Consider the following 25,489-nt stretch of genomic DNA (forward strand, 5'->3'; position numbering starts at 1 on the left):
TCTATCTTCTCATGCTCCCATATTACCTAACACTGTCCCCTCCTGTTGAGTCAGTCAGCATCTTCACTCATCTGACCCAGTGGTTAGGTGATTGCACTCACTAATCTGTCAGAGGGGAAAAACCCCTGTAAAATAGAGACTAGTTTTCTTCTAGGTTAGCTAATTTAATCAGCTTTACTAGTCACTAGGGCATATGCCAAACCAAGTATGAAGGTGGAGATACACTGATGGAGGAAGAGGAGGGAAACACAGGAGGGTGCAGTTTTGCTGCAGTCAAGCTTATCTTATGGCTCATTGCTACTGAAAAATACTGCTCCTCTTCAGCCTCTCTCTCTGCCGCTGCCTTGTGCATACTGACTGCCTTGTACCTAGCAGCACTCCTCTGCCCGAGCAGGGAGCTGGTTCAGGCAGCAAAAGAGAAAACTTTATTTTGCAGCACAATTTTTATTTATTTATTATTTAATTTTAACTTAGACTAGATATTGGCATATTTAACCACTTCAGTGAGACAATGGTTTAGACATAATTCATCTGCAATATTTGTCTTCTAAGGACCATATAATGTCTACTTTAACAAGATGAATGCTCTGGATTTTGTAATAACAACTTAGTGTATCCCTGTAGAATATCAACCCGCTCACTTTTTTACTAGCTGTTCATTTGGGAGTGGATGAGTGAGTTGCAAGCAGCAATGTCAATCCCTAATGTCACATTATTGTCCTTTTTCTTCACAGAATCCAACTTCTGTTGCAGTCATGGAGACTACAGTTATTGTGCACATTTACCATTAAAAAAAGTGGGGTTTTTTCAAAAGTCTGGGGATTGATTCTTTTTATGAAGTCTTGTTCTTCTTTAGTAGGATGGTTTCATTCTGTCAAATACTAAAATACAAATGTTCCAATATTGTTATGGTGTTACACCGCAGTTAAGTTTTTATTTACTAAAACACTTGTGCATGTGATGAGATCTTAAAACAATTTCACTGGTGTATATCAGAGTTCACTGTAGGCTGGATTTTCTTTGTTTTACTGGCCATCAAAGCAGGTTTTCTCTATAGAACTCTGAGCAACTGGAGGGACTTAGCAGGATTTTTCTTCGACATGAAATCTCTTGAGGAGGACAAAACTTTGGACCTCAGTGAACATCAAGATTTAACATGCAATTGGTTCACTCAGAGACAGGATACTAAGTTGACTGGATTGTCTGGAAAGTTTGTATTATAGCAGTATGAAAAGTATAATTTAATTGGCTAATCTATCACTTTGCATGAAGAGTCAGGGAAGTTTTCCTTAAACCAAAACAGCAATTAAGAGATACGAGCTTTATGAATGTACTAGGCCTGGCTCTACGCTCTTATTACATTTAATGGGCTTTAAATGACCTTGGCCATCTCACTGCTTCCTCAATTACTCTTTTCTTTTTTTAAACTTACAGTAATTACAGCTCAGCTATGATCTACGTCCATTATTCTGCTCAGCTTTTAATATTATAAAATAAGCCAATGTGCTGTTTTATTGATGCAAACGTATTATAGAGTTTCATGAACAGATTTATGCACAGTTTATTTGTTTATATTGCAAAGATCCAATGTTTAGTTTTAGGAAAGAGGCAGAGAGTATGCCAAATGTTATTTTAAGATATAAAAGCTTTAATTTCAGGTATCGGTAAGGATTCTGATTTTTCAGCATAGCTAATGTATGATGCTTATACTAGTAAGTGTGGTTGAAAGGTTGGGTTGTAGATATGACAAGCACATTACATGTCTGATCTAGCCTTGCTGCTTTTTCTTTCTACTAGCCTCTAAACCTATTGCAGAACAGTAAAATGTGAGTAAAAAGTAGTGGAGTCTTTCGGTCCCAGCTCCAGGTTGAGTCAATACTAAGACTGTGGTACAGAGTGAGTAAACTGAAACAATTCGCGTTTGAAAGAAGTGCATTTCTATTAGTGAGTGTGATATACTAGAAGGCTGATAGGGAAAATGCAATTTCATTTGTCACAAACCCAGACGTTAACATTTTAGCTAACTGTCTGCAGTTGTCCTTTGGTGGTGACAAGCTTCTGCAGAACAACACTTCAGGAATGTTGTTTCTGAGTTGACAGGGAAATTCCTGATATTGAAGTTTATTGTACTTATTCAAATAGCATCAGTTCTATTCTGTGGGACGTTCTGGGCTTTTAAGGAGGATGGAAAACTTTCTACTTTTAGAAAAAGTAACTTTTTTTTCCAGAAAGGAAAAAAAAAAGAGGAATTTAGTTTATAATTAAATAGTAATTTTTAAAAAAGCTATTAAAAATAAAATTGAGCTTGAAAGCTTAGTGTGGAGTCTTTTGACTCAGCTGTGACTCCTCATTCCAAGAAGTCGGTAGAATTGGGGGCTTGTGAGCTCCGTTGGCAAGAACGTGATGTGCTCGGCGGTGTTGGCTCCACAGTAGTCAGTGTGGTAGAAGCACCTCTGCAGCAAACATCTGAGCTTTCCAGCAGCCCCTTAGGAAAGCTGGTGAAATGCTAACCATTTTTCTGTCAGTATTCTGCATGTATTTTGCTAGAAATTCCTCAAAACCAGTATGTAACATGTCTGTGAACTGGCATTTTCCTACTGCAGCCTATTAATCTGGAGAATTCTTTATAACTTCTTAATACTTAGTACATATTTGGCCCTTTCCATAGCTGTACCTCTTCTGGTCACTGCTATTGTTCAAGAAAGAGCCTACAGCAATTGTCAGGAAGACCTGGTCCTCAGGTGTTTAAAAAGTTTTGTTTCAGGAGATGAAGAATTTACATTATATGTTTCATCTTGCAGGAATTCTTCAATGGGTGAAGCTGATAGATAACTTTGAGGCTGAGTATGAGTATGTCACCAATGAAGGAACAGTGTTCACTTTCAAGACAAACCGGCATTCTCCAAATTACCGGTTAATCAATATTGACTTCAATGATCCAGAGGAATCCAAGTGGAAAGTTCTCATCCCTGAACACGAAAGAGATGTTCTAGGTAAGAGTAAGTGTAAAGTCTTTTACTTGACAGTAAGTCTATTCTGCTTTTTTTGAAATTAATTCAGTTATTAGTCTATTGAGTGGTCTTGTACAGACCTTCTTACTTTTATCCTGTGTTTAAACGTTGTTTAGATGTGATCTAGGCAGCCAAAAGGAGCTTTGACCGTTGACTATATAGGTACTGGCTCTATATTCCTTCCCAGTAAGATAAAGGCCGCATCTGCTTTTCACTTCTCCATTTTGGTTTTATTCTGAATCCAAAGTCGTGCTGAGTTCATGTTTGTGTACATGCAAAAAAAAATTTAATGCATGCAACACTCCTTTAATGGCTTATACATGACAGCCTTGACTGTACAAACGTAACGAGATCTGCATTTAGAAAACTGAAGGTTCAGATAAATGGATTGGCTGAGGGCACTGGCCTTCAGACTGTAAACACAACAGGCATTCAGCTCTTAAACATTTGAAGGCAAACATAATATGTCATATAAAACCATCAGAGTGACTTTCAGGAGTCTATTGTGTGTCATTAAGCTTCTACTGTGATTGCCTCCTCTGGCTTCACATGCAAATACATGTGCACTTCTCTCTCTAGCTTTTTGGAGTGGTATGTAAAGGAATTGGATTAAATTAACAGATGAAAGTGTCTCTGTAAGAAGATGAGTTATAAGTAGATCTTAGAGCTACAGTAAATTAAGTTTGAATTGTTCAGTTGCTTCTTTGTGGCAGACACTTGCAAATTAGCGTTGTATCCTCAGCACCAAGATAAGGGAGTTTTACCATGTTCAGGAGGTTGTAGCCCTCAATAAATAAAAACCCCATTGTTTCACTTGATGAAGTCAGCAAGCAAGCCAGTCTCTATGTCATGTTGTTTTAATCATTCCAAGATTTGGTTTAGAAAGACATAATTATAGCAGAAGGCAGTTAATAATTCATTGTCTTGAAAACCTTGAAGTCAAGTGAATTTGATTTTGTGTGATCCAGAGATGACAATGTAATGAAACGCCTTCTGCAAAAGCTAGGACAGCAGTGATTCAAAGGGTAAATGAGTATTGCTGCTTGTTCAATTTTACATATGTGTGGGAGTGATTCTTTATGAAGATGTAATTAGCTGTATTAGAATTTCTTTATAAACATTGTAGTTAGTGATGCTCTAGGTCACAAATGTGTTTTACTGGGATATATAGTTACTTGGTTCAAAAGCCGCCTACTCCAGTGTGATCTGCCTGGTAGCCGTAGCCACCCCCATTTCTATGTGTTAACTTAGGTTCAGTTTCATAAAAGCTACACCATGCACATATAGAAATAGATTTATTTATGAATAATAAATTTGGGATTAAGAATTATGAAGCTCTGCCAGTGTCCATCAATGGCAAAAAGAGAAATTCCACAAAGTATAATGCATTCTTAGGAAAGATGCTGTAGATGATATTATCTAACCAAGAAATAAACACACATGCCTACAAGGTGGTGTGAATGTCATTTGGTTTCTCAACATATTCTTCAAGACAGACTTTTTTTATTGGCTTTCACCTTTTTGTTTTCAGAACTGTTTATAAATGAGCTAATTTGGGAAATACAGGGAAAAAACCAAACATATTCCTGCAATGAGGTTGTACACACACCTGACTTTACAAGTCTCAGCAGGGATTTCACACAGAGTTGAGGTAAATTTAGATCTCTACTCTGTGAGCTGAGGGGAAGAAATAAATAACACCTATTTTAAAAATTAAATTTAAGGGGGGCCTCAGAACATATTGGAGTGTGATGAGACTCATTTCCTCCCCTTTGGAGTTTGTTTATAAAGTGTTACTTTTAATTTTCAGGGAGTCTAAAATAGAACCATAGGAGAGATTCACATCTAACGTTGAACTAGTGCTTTAGATGACCACATAGCTGCAAGTAGGTGTGCTGAATTAGTTAAAAGGCAGCTGTGAAACCATAAATGCAGACTGATCATTACAGACACTGCAACCCTAGTTCTAAGGCATAGGATAAACCTGTCATCTTTAGAAGGTTATATAATCAATTTTGAGAACAGTGACACCCCCACCCCCCCACTCCCCTCAAAATGCCCAATACTGGTAGAGCAGGGCAACTTGAGAGTAGCAGTTATATCCAGCCCTGTACTTGTGACAATGAAAAGAAAAACAGAATAGATCTCGTGAGTAAGGAGGGCTGAGAAATAAGACATATTCCTGAACATGTCATAGATGAGGTGAGTGATCTTGAACAGTTCCTTGAATCTCAGTTGGCCATTTAACAAGCAGCAGCAAAGCTGCTGTACCTTGTACACATCTGCACACCTCAACTCAGTGCATGTAAAATGATTCCCTTCCCTCAGCTAGAATGTGCACACCAAGTGAAAAATAATGTTTTTCTTCTTACCTTTAACCTGCTAGCTAATTCATAAATGCTTAAGAGTTTGGGGAGGGGAGTTACTGCAACTGAAATGTACCTTCTGGTACTGTAATGAAACCAGGAGGGAAAGTCTGGAATGAGTACCACAAAATTGTTGATCCTGAATGACAAGGATGTGCATGGGTGTGAGTAATCCCTCCTGTTCATCTCAGCTGTCAGGAAGCTTGTTCACTCCCTTACCCTGTGGTGTTTTTCAGAGTACCCATAGCTTTACGCCCTTGGGAGTTTTGCTTGCAAAGTGGGAGCATGAAGGGTTGTGTGACTGTTCTGAGGAGCAGCTGTGTGACCTTCTGTGTATCGCCCAGAGGAAGCATCCTGTGGAGATGGCTAGTGCAGAAGTGTGGCAGAGAGGAGGAAATCGGCTGCAATGCAAAAGACCAGACTGATAAGCTTCTACTGTGAAATGTGGAGGAAAAAAAAAAAAAAAACAACCAAAACTGAAAACAAACCAGCTGGGATGTGGCTTACCTCCAGTGCTTCCCAGCAACAAAAAGCATCCCCTAAGATCTGGCCAAGCCAGATACAGTCCTTCAGTCACTGGGGACATGGGGAGAGGATGTGGTCCAGATGCATGTCCATGACTGAAAGTTTTATTCTGCTCCCCTGGTAGGGCTTTTGTGGCTCTGTTTAATTCTGTTTACCATGGAAAACCTGCATCAGTCACAGATGACTAAAACTGTAGGTTACTTAAGGAAGCATTACTCCTGATGTTCGCAGCTTCAGAGCTTTGTCCCCCGACTCTGTCTCTCGTTTGTGTGTCTCATACCGAGAGGATGTGGGGTATAAAATCCTTGTCTTGTTGAAATTGATTGGAGCTTTTCCATTAACTTAAACGTGGCAGGCTGTCACTGAGGATGGTGTCTCAGAGAGAAGATACATGCTTTGTGTTGTGAGAGCATATCAACATTTACTTACATTTCAGAATGATTCATGGTTTATTCTGTAAATTGCTCCTGCTTTGCTTGCAAGTCTACCCATAAGTATCCTTGAGTGGTTGTTATGGGTCGTTTTAATTCAGATCTGCATGGATGCCTGTTAATCTGCAGAGACACTGAAGTTTATGGTCGCTGTCTGTGATGACCAAAGAAACCAAAATGACCTTCCAGCTCTATTTTCCAGCTAAAGCTTTGACAGTCCGTTGAAATATATTCGTTATTTGAGTGGATACATAAGCACATTGTACAGAAAGTAACTCAGTAGTTTCTGCTGAAGACTTACGGCTGCCTAGCTCTTCTAGCTTGGCATGTTCTTCTCCATCAACATTTCAACCTGTGTCTGTCAAAGCATGTTTGTACAGTTGGACACTTCATGTGCTGTAGCTACTGCTGCAGAAGCGAAAGGTCAGAACTGTCATAAGTAATTAGGGTTAGTGGCACAGATGTTTGTGAGGATTCAACCTTTTTTTTCCTGAAACTGTTTCAAATGTTGTTCATAGCGATGTTGCAGTTGCCAAGTTAGTGGCATCCCTTTGCTCCTAATGAAAGCTGTCAAAATAAAGAGTTTTTTGGAAAGTAGCAGTATATTCATTTCTAAAAGGTTGAACTCGAACTTCTGGAGATGGTTGAGCTCAGTTTTCTATGCCTTGTTAAGAAGTATAATTCCTCTAGCCCAAATTTAGCTACTGAAGAATTGTAAACTATTGTAGTCATCAAGGTCTTCACTGTCATCTCCAGAGAGAAATGGGCTGTACCAAGGATAATTCTTCATACCTGCTTTCAGTACTTATTAGTGCCTCCAAGTGTGTCCATCTCTCTGATGCCTGAGACAAGAGGCTCAGGTTGGAAAAATGCAACCTCTACATGTTTATTGTTTAGTAAAATAAATCCTTTGCCTGATGGGTATTGTAAGTAGGTGTATTGTAAGTATGCTGGAGAACAATTGATAAATTTAGGTGTAACTCTGAGAACAACTGCTCTGTTCACTGGTATTAACTGAAAATAAGCTGACCCTATACTTTGGAGAGGCCTCGGATGGTTAGCTTTTTTAAAAAAAAACACTTCTGTGATTCAAACTGCTCAGCAAGCAATTCACAGTATCCCAGAACAGGGTATCCAAAATAATTGGGTGAACTGCATTCTAAAGGTGCTTATTTCTGCCCATTGTCTATAAAGGGAGCCTACAGCAATGCTGTCAGGCTTAGCTTTTAGACACGTGAAGTTTGCAAGCACACAATCTTAAAAGCTTCCAGGAAGTACAGAGGCATGCAGGATGCGTTCTGCAAAGCATGAGCAAAACCAAGGAGGCTGACTGCTAATGTAACAAACTAGACAGTATCTGCAGTTCTCAGTGCCGAGCACGGGAGTAACAGAGACTCAGCTTGTAGCTTGCAGTCAAAAAATAGCTCTTGTTAATAATTCAGCATTGTTTGAGCTTGCTATGTATATAAGTGTTGGTTCTTAGTGTCTTTTTTTTCTTCTGCTCTTTCAAGTCAGCTTCAACGTTCTGCTCTGTTTTGATCTTTTGCATTTCTTTGTAGCTTCCATTACTGTAAGTTTTGGAGGCAGTTAGCAATGCACTAAAACCAGTTATAACACAGGTTATTATTATACACAGAAGCTGTGTTCCTAAATCTCATGGAATGTTTTAAAAATCTTTTGTGCTGTCTTCTCATCTGTTATCTTTACCTTGCTGAGAGCATCTGATTTGTAAACCAAGAGGTGATGGAGAGTTAATATTGCTGCTTCCTAGGCAAGTTCTTCAATAGCAGGAATTGCTGCATAAGCCAGCAGCCTTATCCCTGGGCAACTAAATCCTTTTATTAAAAGAGTAGTATCTCTTTGTAATACATAAGTCAAAGTAATAATGTACTTTGACTTTTAGTGAAAACATCCATTAAACTGGAATACTTCATCAAATGATTAGTGAGGAATTAAGGGTCATCACAATTTAATTTTAGAATAAAGATTGCTTGAGTAGTATTTTTCCTGAAGCAAAACTACATATTATATACCTTTGAGGTTGATCTGAGAATGTCTATAATCCATCTTGCGAAACTTTAAGGGTCAAGAAATTTCAAGAGTAAAACTGGACATTTTAGTTATATTTTACTGAGAATACGAATGGAGTTCGTGGGATCTCATACTTATTGCAGAGTAGTTAATTCTGCAGGCAAAAATGGTGTGTTACTGTAGGGATGCTATTTTTTTAATTCATATTTTGTGTTAATAAACCAGTTATACATGTGAATGTTGGCAGATTTGTGCAGTGAGAGTGTAATAAATATTTTGAATTATTGCATTTTCTCCTTGTTCATACAGCCAAGAATGATTGTATATTTCAAAATATGTAATTAGATATAACAATTAAACTTACAAAGTTTATTCTGTTCTCCAGCCTCACTTAAGAAATTTAAGTCACTCCAGAGCTAAAATTATACATCAATTACTAATTTATAGACATTGTTATGTTGCACTATATCTTATTATTTCAGGTCATGGCTTCATGGTTGAAATTTCAGTTAGTGTTGTACTCTGGGGCTTTGGTTAGAAAATTCCCAGATTTGGGATAGAAGCTCATGAGGGACTTAAAGTCTGGGGATAAAAAAAAAAAAAAAAAATCAGTGGAGGTCTTTGGGAAGCAGGGAGTAGTAAAGTTTTATTTTGGTGTTTATGTAACTTAAATTCAATTGGCTAGAAAGTCAGACTAGTGTTAAATTTCAGTGGTCCCTCAGGCACAAGCTAAAAGGAAGGTAGACTCTATTGAGCTATTAGGATTTGAAGGTCTTTGAGCTGTAGGGGGTCTTGACAGACCTGAACTGTATATGAAAGCAGGGACTGTTAAAGAGGCTAATTGTTACAGAATAATGAGTTTTGACCTTCAGTTCAGAAAGAGCTTGTTACCCTTAATGGAAGGGGCACATGATACAACTTCGAACTTTTGTTCTGGAACCTGAATGTGCAAAGATGCATTTATAAAGCTGTCTTCAGTACAGCTCTGTGAATTCAAATTATTTGGTTTTATAGGACTTTGGGGAAACTGGAAAGAACTGTTAAAATATGAATAAAATAAGAGTGTAAAACTAAAATTCAGTCAATTTTGCCTTGCTTCTGGTTTGTTTTCAATATTTTTTCCTTCGATGCTGGTATTTTAAACTCCCCATCTCACAGTGCTACTTTGACATTACAGCGTGCCTCAGTCAGTCCTACCTGATTTTTCTTTCTCATTTGATTCCATCTTTTTGGTTTTTGCTTCCAGCAGATAAGAGAAGGCATTGTCCAGTGCTGGTACCTTGCCCACGATTTAGGTTTCTAGTCTGACTTGTCAGGGGAGAAGTTGCACATGCATAGTTGGAAGAGGACAAGAATCACCACCTCACCTAGTCCTACAAACAAAAACGAATTTCCCTCATTCCTTCCTTCCAGATATTTTTTCTTGACTTTTAACCTTGTTTGTATTTTCTCTTGTTTGTATTTGATTTGTGAATTAATGAGATGTTGAAATACTTTTGTTGCAAAGTAGGATAACTGGTTTCTTAAATGACAGAAACACTGAGACAGATTAAGAAGTTTCAGTCTTTTTCCTGTCTGCATAAATACATACATTTGTCACTAAAGATTGAAAGCCAATGACACAGGAGACAGGAGAGAATATGTTATGTGATATATTCTGGGTGAACTGGAGCCCTGAATAGTTTCTACATTTCATAGGACGTAAAGATGGGGATCAAAGTGAGATGGTCAGTAGAACTGCAGGGATTTTTGTAGAAATTGGCAGCCCAGACCTTTTTTTTTAATCAGTTTGGATTTTCCAAAGTTCAATTAAAAAAAATTAGCATTCCATTAAAAAGTTCACATATCTCTAGTAATTCCCCTGAGGAGCAAACTCAGAATGTGAAAGGTTCTGTGAACCAGAAGCTCTTGTTCCTGCACAGCTGAGGTGGGCAGCTCTGCAGCAGCCTGGGATTGCCAGGAGAGGCATAAAGGAAATGAACCTCTGCAGAGCACTTTGTTCCTGGGTCCTTTTGCCAGACTGAATTCACTGTGCTGCGTCCCGTTTCTACTACCTTACAGTCTCAAGAATGCTGTTTAACAACATTAGCTTCTTGAATAAATGTGGGGTTTTTTAAATGGTGTGTTGAGAATATCACCTCAGAATAGCCCTTTTCTTACACCTGGTAGAGCTTGCTTATGATAATAGCCTCCTGAATACTTAGGTGATAAAAGCAAGATGAATAGTAACTTCTAGGTTCTATACTTCAATGTGCAATACAGGATCACGTGTCTTTTTGTTCTTATTAGTTTAGCTTGGGTCTAAATCATAATGATTGTTTTGATTTTCATGCATTTCCATAAGTGTTGCTAGCAAAGATCAATGTTTTGCTTGGGTTTTGCATTGAAATATGTGATGTTTAAGAGCAGTATTGATCTATAAGCACCCCAAATGCATAAGCATCTTGGTTAAGCAATTCTTTATTCCTGTGTCTGCATAAATTAGTTTCAAGTGGCATGGTTAGTGCATTTCGAAAGAATGTCAGCCTTTACTTTTGGGTTTGTTTTTTTCTTTCAGAAGGCAAGTGAATTCTAAAGATTTAAGAGTTAAATTCAATGCATGTCAGAAATTTTGGTGCATGTATTTAGGTATGCTAAAGAATTCTAGAATCATATTTTGTCTGATTGTTTTCTTACAATTTTTTTTACTGTATTACTGTGGCTTTGTTTTTCTTTTGCACACTCTACAGAATGGGTTGCTTGTGTGAGGTCCAACTTCCTGGTTTTGTGCTATCTGCACGACGTGAAGAATATCCTGCAACTTCATGACCTAGCTACTGGTGTACATCTCAAGACTTTCCCCTTAGAGGTTGGCAGTATTGTGGGATATAGTGGCCAAAAGAAGGACAGTGAAATATTCTATCAGTTTACTTCCTTTTTATCTCCAGGTAAGACTGTTTTTTTTCCCTTCAGTTGTTGTTCCTTTTCCTGGGAACAATATCCTTCTCATTTTCTGTTGCTCAGTAGTTATTAGGTATGTCTAAGATGCAGGTAAAACTGCTTCCCTCCCATGTAGTAAGTAGTGGTTGTGCACTTCAAAAAGTACTAGTCCTTGGTCCATGAAGTCTAAATAACATGCCTGCTAACCTTTGGGAGACCTGCACTGAGAAATTACTCAGGACTGGCTTGTACTAGAGATGAAATTGTAGCATTCTCACAGTTCTTGCTTCATACAGCAAGATAAAAGTTTACAAATTCTGTTGAAGACAATTGTTAATGTGTTTAATGTTATTTTCATCACAATTTTGAAGGACATTAATAAAAGTCACAAAAATTCTTTCTCTGACAGCTTTGTGATTCATTTATGCATGGCCTCATTAGATTATCTTTACTGTCTATGTCTTCACAACACTTGGTGTTGTTTGATTGCTGTAGGAATCCTCTTTGTACAGTCCTGCAAAGCCAGAGCTGTCCAAAGCATTACGTAATACGTGTGCGGCACACCCATGAGTATTCCAGGATTTCGAAAAGGAAGGGAGTTTCTACGCAATTGTCAAGCTAATATATAGCAAGAAAATACATTTGCTGTTTGCTCTTTCTCTTTCATTCTTTCTTTCTTTATGGGCCAAACAATCAATAGCTAATACAGGACAGGATTCAAATATGGAGAGGGAACATAGGCTTCAGAATCTTTATCTTCTTCCAGGGTTGTGAGTGATCTTGAATGATAAGATGATCAAAAATGTTCTTATAGCATCTAACGTATATTTTTGCTCTGTTTCATTTAGAGCACAGCCACATTGCAAAATGGCTGTATAATAGTTTTGATAGGTTTGCTGGTTTTGCTAGAAATGATTGTGTCAAATTATCAAAATCATGTTTCAAGGTTAGCAGATGTGTGATGAATTTCCTATTATTATTTTACTGTTTACATAACTAGAAATAAGATATGTTTCCAGTTCCTCCTTTTAAACAAACTTTTAAACAACATTTAGATCATTGCAGCCATTGCAACCGGAGAGGAGCTTGAGGACACTCTGGCATTTACCTCTAACTTCATCTCAACTTGATGGTTCAGATAGTTCACTTCCTCACATCGCACCTCACGGGCCAGAAGTTGCCAGTCTTACAAGCCAGCACAGTTCACCTCAGCTGAGCCAGTACAGTCTCTGCAGCTGCTAAACATGTGGAGGTCCGAAGCCACGGAGATCTGTTTTAGCCCATGGCTTGCCAGCCAGCAATGGCTGCTCTCACTGTCTGCCGGTTACTTAGGCATATTTTTTTTTTCCTTTTCATCTATGTGCTTAGCATCTACAGAGAATTCGCCATGGTGTAGCTCTGTTGAGTTGGGCAGAGTGACCTGGAATCTAGAAGAAAGAGGAAGGGAAGAAATGGAGGTAGACTGTATGGGAATAAGGAAGGGGTGAGGAAAGCAGAGCAGAGAGGTAATTTTTAGGTAGGTGTGTGGATATTTTTTAATTTGCATGCAACCTCCATTCACCCTATCAGTGGAATAACCAGACAAAAGGCATGGGGCTGGTCCATAATTAACCTAGATCTTCCTACTTTACTATTAGAAATCAATATAATTTGCCCTTGTATTAAATTGCACTATTACTTTTTTCTAATAAGAAACAAATTAACACATTGGTGTTTAATATCTACAACAAAAGTAATAGTAAACATATATATGAAATAATGAATAAAGCAGTTCTAAAACCATAGATGCTGACACCATTAAAATAATTTTTGCTGTTCCCTGAAAAATATGGTTATCCCTGCTGTCCACTCCAGTGAGACACTTAGGTGAGCACTCTAGTGTTTTGCATATGTTTAGCATACAGCAAAGAGTGCAGGCTGCAACATTACTGTGGTGTTTGATATTAACTGCCATGCCACTAAAAATATAACAGAACAAGAGATGCAGTACCAGGGGTTCAATTGCATGTTACTGTAATATTGGGTTGATTAACTCCTGAAGAGCAGTCTATGACTGTGCTTATACTTTATCATGTGGTTTCCTAATGTGCAGCTATTCTGCCTGCTCTGTGTGTAATGTTTGCCAATACATTATCCAGCTTGGGCAGCTGTGTATCTGTCAAATGACTACTCTGCCTGTTACTGCCTGGTGTGCTTTCCTTTGTGCTTTTGCATCACTTTCTGGATCCTAATCTTTAAGGGAAATGCTGCTTTAATGCTTGTTTGTATCTGTCACCCTGCATTAGGCTTGCTAGTCACTTTGTGACAAATGAAGAAAAAAAATTCCCAGCAGATTGGAGTAGTCCTACTTTTATTCCCCTATTAATTCACCATTACGGAAAGAGGCTTTATTAGTTATTAGAAATGTTGGGTTTTATCTGTGTTCCTTTGCCAATCTGTATCTTTTTTATTTTCCACAGTCTATAAAAGTGATTTAATGAGGCAATTTCCTTGTATCAGATATTTTTCCTCATTATTTCATGTTTCAATATAATTTTTTATAGCTATAACCTCCGTAATAATTACTTCTGGTTTCCTGAAAGTATCTAAAATACACATAATACAGCAGTATTTCAATCAAGTCCTGTCCACCTTGGTTAATTTTATTACATTGAGGATCCCTGTAGAGGGTTTGTTGCTTTAACTTTTGGTGTTCTTTTCCCTAATATACATTTAAAATTTTACAGAGGCCAGCTTGTCGTAAAGTAGAGAAACAAAAAATAATTAATGCTGAGGTTAGTTTTATGTATCATATGTATCTGTAGTATATCCATGAATATTAGGATTTTATAGTATGTTAACCAGTGTGCAAACACAACGATAGTCACACTGTATGACAGGAAATATGATTTATAGTCTAAATGCAAAATTCTTCTTGGCTAATTAGACATCTGTGTAGTGTCTAGATTGCTACAGTCTCTGTGATTCTACCTCTGCTGCAACCTGGAAGTTATACTGCTTATAGACATAAATTTTCTCATGTGCACAATCCTTTGGAAATCATAGGTGCAACTCAAGCAAGTGAAGTTGCCTTCCAACCTGCAGGATCAGGATGTAAAATAAATTATATGACACCAAATGGTGTTCAGTTACATAAGTAACCTGTGCTAGTCTGCCACAATTTCAAGTGGATGCTCAGCTCTTTCCATTGTCTAGGTGTCCATTTGAATTGTAATTTCAAAATATTTTATCATAAAGAGAAAAATGTTGACTTGGGTGAAATTCTTGATATATTTATTGTCAGTCTGGTGGCTCTAGAGGAGATGTTTTAAAAGTGACTTGATACTTCTTTCTTCCAACATTATCGTTCTCATTAAGTGCTATGTAACTTTATGAAAACAAATCTTTTTTCCATTTTGCTTAACCTCCCTTCAGATACCTGGCTGTGTATGGGCGGTGAGAACTATTCTTTCTGTACAGAAAGCCTTTGCACCCTTCCTAGATAAAGTGCATATATGTATGTGTTAAATTATATATTAACTAAAAGAATGCACCTGGAGCTACTGTTTTCACCCTGCTGAGTTACCTTTGCCATTCATTACTCCATCACAGTGCCTAAACTGGCATCGTTTTAATGATGGACGTACCCTAAACTGACAAACTTGCACTCTATTTTAGGTATTATATATCACTGTGATCTGACCAAAGAGGAACTGGAGCCAAGAGTTTTCCGGGAGGTGACAGTGAAAGGATTTGATCCTTCGGTTTACCAGACAATTCAGGTAGTAAACATGAATCCTGCTGTCTTGCTGTAATGACTTATACAAGAGTTTAACAAAATTGCACTTGGCTAAGGGTGAGAGTACTTTGATTAGCTCCTGGGGTGCAGATCTGTGTGCACTCTGAAGGAATTCCAACAAGTCTTGTTAGAAAGATTGGAAGATGCCGCTGCAAGTAACTGGAGCAGACTCAATCCTCAGTCATCTTATGTTATGAGGCAATCTGTTCTCTAATTTTTTGCCATGTTACGGTATTCTGTGATATTTGTGTTAACATCAAACTGCTGCTTTTCCATGTTTTTGTATTTCTTCCACCACGGCAACCTGACATGGCTCCCATAGGCAAGTGTGTGATAGGGCAAGGCTTAAGAGGCAGTGGAGAAACAGGAGAAATTGGAATAGCCAGTCATCTCCCCAGCACTTCCACAGTATTCCGGGGTCCACCGTGGGAATTGACAACAATAGATAAAACACATCTGACCCCACCACTCTTGTATAAGAATAGTGATGATTTTTACCACAAGTTCATACTGTGGATCTCTAGTAAGACCTCAAGAAGAAATTGAGAGGAAAGAAGGAAATGCATTGATTCATTTGTAGCTGGCATCTAATACAAAATTTGCTATAGAACTATGAAAGCTCTTAACCATGATTATTTGGAAGGAAAGCAGGAAAATATCTAGTGATGTGAACAGGAAAATCATGTTCATTCATGCTGTGTAAGAATTTCCCATTCTGTCCACCCTTCCACGAAGTGCCGTAGTATGTTGTGTTCATTAATCCATCAGTACAGTTACACTTGGAACAACTCACTTTGATTTTCTAAGAGCAGGATTAAACCCTTTTGCTTGCAGTGCTGGAACAACTAGATCAAGGAGCAAAAGTTAAAAGCAATTTAAAATACATATATATATGTAATTAACATTTCTAATGTAAAACCCCATGAAGCAATTATTGATTGTACAGGTCTAACAGCCTTTAGTATTAGATGTTTAAATGGTTTGGGATAGAGACCCCTGCATTCTATATGTGTACTACTACCTAGTACCATAGGATCTGGGTCCATGGGATATTGCTTCAGTACTTAATAAGCAGTAGGTTAGCACTGCATTAATACTCTGTTTTAATTGTTTCCCAAGGTTCTAATAATTCATTGGGATTCCATGAATAAAGAATTAAAAGAGAAACATATGTCCTATGTAGCATGGTTTCATAAAAACAGGTTTTGTCAAATATGCCTGCTGCCTCTTGGGAGGGCAAGACTGCATGGATGGTTTATAAAGCCATGAAAGGCTCAAATTTCCTAAGAGGCTTTTTGCCTTGATGAAACAAAGGCCCCTGGATTTAAAAGTTTGCACAAGTGGAGTTAAAATTACAGACATGGATGATCTACAAACTGGCTCTGTGAGACATGAACATGGAGAGAAATGACTGAGGTCTTTCCTACCAAGGTCTAATGCCATTCGGTAAATTCCATAGGAATCTAGAGAATAAAATCTTTGCTGATAAAGTATTTGGAGTCAACAAAGACTGGCAGATAACAAAGTAAGAAGGACAGCAGGTTGCTGATTTATAAGGATGTGAACTGCTTGTTAAATGGTCCCATTATGACAATCTACATTTCAGTATAGCCAAGCGAGGGTAGGACATCTGGGAACCAGGGAGAGATTTATACCACTTCAGAATCTGAAATCAGGTAGGTTGTGTCAGCTGGTCTCCCAGAGCTCCCTTTGCATCCCTGGAAGGTCATAAGCTGCATCTACAGTAACAAGCAGTGTGGCATAATAATTGCAGGAGTGAAATGGCTTGTGCTGAGGATCCAATGTCCGTTTTGAGAGTTTTACTTTGGACTAGCTGTAGTCCTGTCCTGTGAACTGAATTTCCATTATTGGTTGAAATACTTTTGGTGCACTCCTGGAGTGTATCTGCTGCTTGAGTTTCATCCAGAAGGAATCCAGTTTGCATATACTGAAACCTCTCTGCTGTGGGAAGTGAGAGTGGTGAGGAGACTTGCTTTAGAACCACACTTTTGTTTTGAACTGAAATGCTATTGTAGGTGCACTAGACACGTATCTCAGTTTAGTAGCATGGAGACTCCTTTGGAGGTGCCTGTTCCTCACACATAAGTGAAGGCATATAAGAATTAGCTAAGTTTAAGGCTTACAGAGTTAAGAGAAATTACTCCTATGGAACACAGTGTAAGATACAGTTGATATGGAACAGATTCAGGAAATACAGGTCTCTTCGTAGACAACTGCTTTGACCTCATAACAAGTACTGTGACTAAAAGGATTATGCAAAATATATATTTTTAGTAAGTGATATTCCCACTAAACACAGCTTTGGTAAGCCCCTGATAAAATGCTATGACCTGGTCAGGACTTTAAGAAAGATATGGAACTTCTAGAAAGAGTTCATAGAAATTTGTTGAAATCATAGAATCATTTAAGTTGGAAAAGACCCTTAAGATCATTGAGTCCAACTGTTAACCTAACACTGCCAAGTCCACCACTAAACCCTGTCCCTAAGTGCCACATCTACATGTCTTTTAAATGCCTCCAGGGATGGTGACTGAACCAAAATAATTAGGGGTCTAGAAAAACAGTCATTATATCATGATGCTTAGCATATTTAATACCTGCAATTCATAGAAGAAATTTATATTAAGAAATATGGGAGGGTAGATTAATTATCTTATACATAGGATTTTGCATCTGTAGAGCAAGAGTGGAACAGAGGATTTTTCTTTCTATAGACAAAAGTATAAGAAGATCCAGTGCTTGAAGTGGAACTTAAATAAGCTTAGCCTGGAAAAAGGTGAAATGACCTAGGAGATAAAGTTAAGCAATAGTGTGACAGCATGGCTTGGAGCCTTTAAAAGGAGATGAGATATTTTTCTTAATCTCTTATTTTTGATTTTGCCTCTGGCACATACACGGGGCAGATTCTCTAAAAGCATAAAGACAGTAGTGTGTGTGCATGAGGTGGTTGTAAACAGCCACATCTGTTTGTCTCTGCATCTCCAGACAGAAGCAAGAGTGTTGTAGAGGACAGTTTGCTGGAAGTATTCTCACAGAGAATGTTTTTACTGCTTCACTCAAATTCATTAAGGGACTTCTGCAGGATAACTTCAGGGTATAGTAAGCTAAAAAAGAGAAAGAAAACAGCATTCTTTTTAGGAAAGAACTTGGTACAATTGTAATACTGCCATCAAACTCAGAAGGATAATAATGGAACACAAATACCCAGGTAATTAAAAAGGATTTAGAAGGGGTTGCCATAAATTAGAAATAATGTATTTTTCTAGTAAATCAAATTTTATGATATAAATGTCTGGAAAAACAAAATCTCATTTTACATTTAAATCAATTACATGCTAAATTAAGGTAAAGTATAACAGTAATACAAATAATTTCAAGGAGGAAGTGTGCTGTTGCAATGTCCTTGGAAACCTTCACTTTGTAAATCACTGGCAGAGCTTCACCACCAGGCTGTAATGGGGTGCAAGTCAGTATCACTGTTTCTGGTTTTCTCCTTACCCACTCCTGCGCAGTACCAGCTCTAGGGAAATATGACCTGTGTAGTTACACTGGGATCAGTGCTTATAAAGAGCACTCATGGCTCACCACTCATCCAGTTTTGCCTTTTATCAACAAATGATCTCAGTGTGGCAACATCTTGGAAATTAGTTTCCCATGTCATTCAGATCCATGGAGAAATCTCAGCTGAGCTGTGAAAGAGGCTGTGTGTCAGGGCCAGGGCTGGGACTGCCTGGTCACCTTTGTAGTAGCTCAGCCTGCCAGTGCTACACACTTCTGGCAGACTCCAGTCCTCATTTCCATTTGTGGGGTTCCACCTGGACCCTGGATGATGCTTCTGCTTGGGGGAGGGAAAGGGAGATAGCAGCTTATCAAAGCAGTTTATAAATGGCTGTCAACCTAGATGAAAGTCTTGCATAGCCATTGCAAAACTCAGGCAACATTGCAGGGAATTGTGAAAGAAACTCAAAATTAAGAATGCAAGAAATATACTGATATTAGGCAAAGATTGCTGATTATGGGAGAAGGAACAACATTATGGAATTTATTTCATAATTTTAATTTCCACCAGAATTACTAAGTAGTAAAGAAGAATGTTGCTGGCTATGTCCTTGTCGTGGTTTAACCCCAGCCAGCAACTAAGCACCACGCAGCCACTCACTCACTCCCCCCCTCACCCAGTGGGATGGGGGAGAAAATCAGGAAAAGAAGCAAATCCACGGGTTGAGATAAGAACAGTTTAATAGAACAGAAAAGAAGAAACGAATAATGATAATGATAACACTAATAAAATGACAACAGCAATAATGAAAGGATTGGAATGTACAAATGATGCACAGTCCAATTGCTCACCACCCACCGACCGGCACCCAGCTAGTCCCCGAGCGGCGATTCCCCGCCCCCACTTCCCAGTTCCTATACTAGATGGGACGTCATATGGTATGGAATACCCTGTTGGCCAGTTTGGGTCAGGTGCCCTGGCTGTGTCCTGTGCCAACTTCTTGTGCCCCTCCAGCTTTCTCGCTGGCTGGGCATGAGAAGCTGAAAAATCCTTGACATTAGTCTAAACACTACTAGCAACAACTGAAAACATCGGTGTTATCAACATTCTTCACATACTGAACTCAAAACATAGCACCGTACCAGCTACTAGGAAGACAGTTAACTCTATTCCAGCTGAAACTAGGACAGTATCCACCCCTTATTCTATACCATTGACGTCATGCTCAGTTCCCATACCTTTAGTTACATCCTGGTCAATCATTTTCAGCTTTTCCATCCCTTTGAGACATATGAACAATGATATATATATATATATATATATATGTATACATACACAGAGATATCATTCCTTTAGTTTATGGGTTATGTTCATTAAATGTTCATTGAGTTTATTTAGTTCCTGACTCTGGGCTCCATCTGTCATACCAGTCTTTCTGGGCAGGAGGGATGGTGCAAAGTCCTCTCAGTCGGTAGAGCAGAGTTGGGCTTCAGTGCAGTGTGACGAGCAGTTGACATTGGACGCAGCAGGAGGATGGTGTGCACCGTTGGATTGTTGCATGCTGGAGTCAGTTCTGGCTCCATCACTACTTCGCTTCACTCAGTTTTATCACAGTTTTTTCTTGTTTGATCTAAGTGATTCTTACTATAGTACTATGGATATAGCATATAACAATTATAGTAATGATAACATACAGTAGCAGGGTTATATAGCAACTAATATCATACAGGTTAATTCTGGCTATTCTCACCTAAAATTAAATCCCCTTGAGGCACACATCGAACTTCCCCATCTTTTCGCATCACCCACCAAGTGCACCCAGGCCCTTGAGCAAAAGCAATCCCACGAATGGGTTTACCTTTGCCTGAGGCAGGAGTAACCCAGACTGTCTTCCCTAACATATTTTTTGTGTGCACTACAGGGACTTTATCCCCTTCTACAGTACATAAAAATTCTGACTGGGCAGGGCCACCCCGATTGGCAGATCCTCTGGTGTTGACTAACCAGGTGGGTTTTGCTAAATGTGTATCCCAATGTTTGAAAGTTCCACCCCCCATTGCTCTCAATGTAGTCTTTAACAGTCCATTGTATTGCTCAACTTTCCCAGAGGCTGGTGCATGATAGGGGATGTGATACACCCACTCAATGCCATGCTCTTTGGCCCAGGTGTCTATGAGGTTGTTTCGGAAATGAGTCCCGTTGTCTGACTCAATTCTCTCTGGGGTACCATGTCGCCACAAGACCTGCTTTTCAAGGCCCAAGATAGTGTTCCGGGCGGTGGCATGGGGTACAGAATATGTTTCCAGCCATCCGGTGGTTGTTTCCACCATTGTGAGCACATAGCGCTTGCCTTGGCGAGTTTGTGGGAGTGTGATATAGTCAATCTGCCAGGCTTCCCCAAATTTATATTTCAGCCATCGTCCTCCATACCACAGGGGCTTTAACCGTTTGGCTTGCTTAATTGCAGCACATGTTTCACATTCATGGATAACCTGTGCAATAGTGTCCATGGTCAAGTCCACCCCTCGGTCACGAGCCCATCTATATGTTGCATCTCTTCCCTGATGGCCTGAAGCATCATGGGCCCATCGAGCCATAAATAGCTCACCCTTATGTTGCCAGTCCAGGTCCACCTGAGCCACTTCAATCTTGGCAGCCTGATCCACCTGTTGGTTATTTTGATGTTCTTCAGTGGCCCGACTCTTGGGTACGTGAGCATCTACATGACGTACTTTTACAACCAGATTCTCTAGCCGGGACGCAATATCTCGCCACAGTGCGGCAGCCCAAATGGGTTTACCTCTGCGCTGCCAGTTGCTCTGCTTCCATTGCTGTAACCACCCCCACAGGGCATTTGCCACCATCCATGAGTCAGTATAGAGATAGAGCACTGGCCACTTTTCTCTTTCAGCAATGTCTAACGCTAGCTGGATGGCTTTCACCTCTGCAAACTGACTCGATTCACCTTCTCCTTCAGCAGTTTCTGCAACTTGTCGTGTAGGACTCCATACAGCAGCCTTCCACCTCCGATGCTTTCCCACAGTGCGACAGGACCCATCAGTGAACAGAGCATATTGCCTCTCATTTTCTGGCAGTTTATTATACAGCGGGGCTTCTTCAGCACGCGTTACCTCCTCCTCTGGCGACATTCCAAAATCTTTGCCTTCTGGCCAGTCCGTGATCACTTCTAAAATTCCTGGGTGACTGGGGTTTCCTATGCGAGCCCGTTGTGTGATCAGTGCAATCCACTTACTCCACGTGGCATCAGTCGCGTGATGTGTAGAGGAGACCCTCCCTTTGAACATCCAGCCCAGCACTGGCAGTCGGGGTGCTAAAAGGAGCTGTGTTTCAGTACCAACCACTTCTGAGGCGGCTCGAACTCCTTCATATGCTGCCAATATCTCTTTTTCAGTTGGAGTATAGCGAGCCTCGGATCCTCTGTATCCTCGACTCCAAAACCCCAGGGGTCGACCTCGGGTCTCCCCGGGTGCTTTCTGCCAGAGGCTCCAGCTAGGTCCATTCTCCCCGGCTGCAGTATAGAGCACATTTTTAACATCTTGTCCTGCCCGGACTGGTCCAAGGGCTACTGCATGAACAATCTCCCGTTTAATTTGTTCAAAGGCTTGCTGTTGCTCAGGGCCCCATTTAAAATCATTCTTCTTCCGGGTCACTTGATAGAGAGGGCTTACAATCAGACTGTAATTTGGAATATGCATTCTCCAAAAACCCACAACACCTAAGAAAGCCTGTGTTTCCTTTTTATTAGTGGGTGGAGACATAGCTGCTATTTTGTTGATCACATCCATTGGGATCTGACGACGTCCATCTTGCCATTTTATTCCTAAAAACTGGATCTCCTGTGCGGGTCCCTTGACCTTACTTTCTTTTATGGCAAAACCGGCTTTCAGAAGGATTTGGATTATTTTCTTTCCTTTCTCAAAGACTTCTTCTGCCGTGTTGCCCCATACAATGATGTCATCAATGTATTGCAGGTGTTCCGGAGCTTCACCTTTTTCCAGTGCAGTCTGGATTAGTCCATGGCAAATGGTGGGGCTGTGTTTCCACCCCTGGGGCAATCGATTCCAAGTGTACTGGACACCCCTCCAAGTAAAGGCAAACTGTGGACGACACTCTGCTGCCAGAGGGATTGAGAAAAACGCATTAGCAATGTCAATTGTGGCATACCACTTGGCTGCCTTTGACTCTAGTTCGTATTGAAGTTCTAGCATATCTGGAACGGCAGCACTCAGCGGTGGCGTAACTTCATTCAGGCCACGATAGTCAACTGTTAGTCTCCACTCCCCGTTAGACTTTCGCACTGGCCATATGGGACTATTAAAGGGTGAGCGAGTTTTGCTGATCACTCCTTGGCTCTCCAGTTGGCGAATCAACTTGTGGATGGGAATCAGAGAGTCTCGGTTGGTGCGATATTGCCGCCAGTGCACCGTCGTGGTAGCAATTGGCACTTGTTGTTCTTCAACCCTCAGCAACCCCACAATCGAAGGGTCTTGAGAGAGACCAGGCAGGGTAGACAGCTGTTCAGTGCCCTCCATCTCCAAGGCAGCTATACCAAAAGCCCATCGATACCCCTTCGGGTCCTTAAAATACCCTCTCCTGAGATAGTCTATGCCAAGGATACACGGAGCCTCCGGACCAGTCACACTGGGGTGTCTCTGCCATTCATTCCCAGTTAGGCTTACTTCAACTTCCAATACAGTTAACTCTTGGGATCCCCCTGTCACACCAGAAATACAGATGGGTTCTGCCCCTTTATAACTTGATGGCATTAGAGTACACTGTGCGCCGGTGTCTACTAGAGCCTTGTACTCCTGTGGGTCTAACGTGCCAGGCCATCGAATCCACACAGTCCAATAGACCCGGTTATCCCTTTCCTCCACCTGGCTGGAGGCAGGGCCCCTCTAATTCTGGCCAGAGTATCCGGTATTCACTTCTCATAAAATTGGCTCAGAAGTCCCTTCAAGAGGATCAGAAATGAGATCAGCCCTTCTACTCTGTTTGGAAACTGGAGCAGCATTTTTCCTAGTAGAATCCCCTTTTGTGGTGGTTTTTCCTCGCAGCTCACGTACCCGTGCATTTAGGACTGAGGTAGGTTTTCCATCCCATTTCCTCATGTCCTCTCCATGATCACATAGGTAAAACCACAGGGCACCTCGCGGTGTGTACCTTCTATATTCTCTCTCTTGGGCAGAGGAGCGCTCACTCCTAATAGCTGAGACATTGGTCCTTACAGGTGTGCAATAGGACATATCCTCTTTGAATTGTTGGAAATCCTCGGACAGCTTCTCCACAGCCGAAATGCAGGCTTGTAGGGAGGAGGAGAGATTTTCTTCGTATTGACGGAGTTGGCGAGCCACTTCATCCACTGTCAGTGCCTCTTCGTCTTTCCAGGTCATTATTGCCAGTGAGTTGGCATAGGACGATGGTGCGCTCCGTACAAATTTCCGCCACATGGGTCGTGTGCATTGGACTTCGTCTGGATCTTTGAGTAATTGTGGGTTGTCCGGGTCATGATGAATCGTCTCTAGCACAGCTAATTCCCTCAGATATTGGATACCTTTTTCCATGGTGGTCCACTTGCTTGATTGACATATAACATCTTCCTTAAAGGGGTACCTTTCCTTCACACTTGACAAGAGTCGCCTCCAGAGGCTGATGGCTTGTGTTCCTCTTCCAATTGCCTTGTCAATGCCACCTTCCCTGGCAAGTGATCCCAGCTGCTTGGCTTCCCTACCTTCTAATTCCAAGCTATTAGCCCCATTCTCCCAGCATCGGAGTAGCCAGGTGATAATATGCTCACCTATACGGCGGCCAAAATCTTTTCGCATATCCCGCAGCTCACTCAAGGATAGGGACCGGGTTATTACCTCTGGTTCTGCCTCTTCCTCCTGTTCCCATGATGACCCTGGTTCACCTTCATCCTTTGCTGAGCGAGCTGATTTTTTTGTATATTTCTTTTTCTGTACGGGGGCAACCAATACTGGTGCAGGTTGATCCGCTGGTTCAGTTGCAGTATCGCTCGCCGGGTTTTGGATAACCGCAGCATCTGTCGCCAAGGTTTGGGCAGCAGCAGTGCTCGTTGCCGCGGCTGGAGGGGCTGCAGTGCCTGTTGCTGATGTTTGGGTAGCCACAGTTCTCGTTGCCAGGGCTGGAGGGGTCACGGTGCCTGTCACCAAGGTCTGGGTGGCCGCAACGCTCGTCGCCGGGGCTGGAGGGGCCGCAGCGCCCATTGCCGGGGTTTGGGTGACCGCAGTGCTCATCGTTTTGTTGTTAGGTCCAGAGACCTTCTCTTCCCCTTGAGAGTGCTGAGTTGTGTCGAACAGGGCTCGATAGGCATGGGCCAGGCCCCAGCACGTTGCAGTGATTTGTATCTCTCTGGAGCTGCCGGGGTGACAGCATACCTTTTCCAAATATTTTACTAGTTCTTCTGGATTCTGCACTTGTTCAGGGGTGAATTTCCAAAACATTGGAGGTGCCCACTTTTCTAGGTACTTGCCCATACTACCCCACACACCCTGCCACTCATAATTATCCAGCGTCGGGGCAGACCTCTGGGTGATCTTCTTAAATAGTTGTTTAACCTTAAACAAGAGCTGAACCACATTCAGGAGCATGCTAATTCCCAGCAATAGGGCTAGGACCGTGCTGGTATCAACATCCCAAGAGTATTCAAATTTTTCAAAATTCCCAAACACCATTGTAACTGGACTGAAGGAGAAAGGAGAGGGGAAGAAAGGTATCCCACTCATAGACTGGTTTTCCAAGGAGGAAAGGTAAATGGTATAATTATTAATAGTTTCCCACAGATGGCTCCCGCCGTATAAAGGTGACAATGCTGAGTGCAAATACCGGATTAATTCCACAACTGATGACTTTATCATACCATAAAC

At 40.6% G+C, this 25,489-nt stretch overlaps 1 protein-coding gene across 2 annotated transcripts in view; it reads left to right on the forward strand.

Annotated features, from left to right (window-relative positions):
- LOC115353038 (prolyl endopeptidase) overlaps positions 1-25,489 on the forward strand; it is a 116,813-nt gene that overhangs the window by 55,655 nt on the left and 35,669 nt on the right. For both annotated transcript variants that reach the window (XM_030041975.2, XM_041118223.1), the window contains exons 8-10: positions 2,802-2,993; positions 11,094-11,291; positions 14,941-15,044. In XM_030041975.2, the coding sequence (XP_029897835.1) occupies positions 2,802-2,993; positions 11,094-11,291; positions 14,941-15,044 (494 nt within the window). The remainder of the gene's footprint in view (positions 1-2,801; positions 2,994-11,093; positions 11,292-14,940; positions 15,045-25,489) is intronic.

The sequence above is a fragment of the Aquila chrysaetos genome, chromosome 2 (assembly GCF_900496995.4).
Source record: "Aquila chrysaetos chrysaetos chromosome 2, bAquChr1.4, whole genome shotgun sequence".
NCBI classification, from domain to species: domain Eukaryota; kingdom Metazoa; phylum Chordata; class Aves; order Accipitriformes; family Accipitridae; genus Aquila; species Aquila chrysaetos.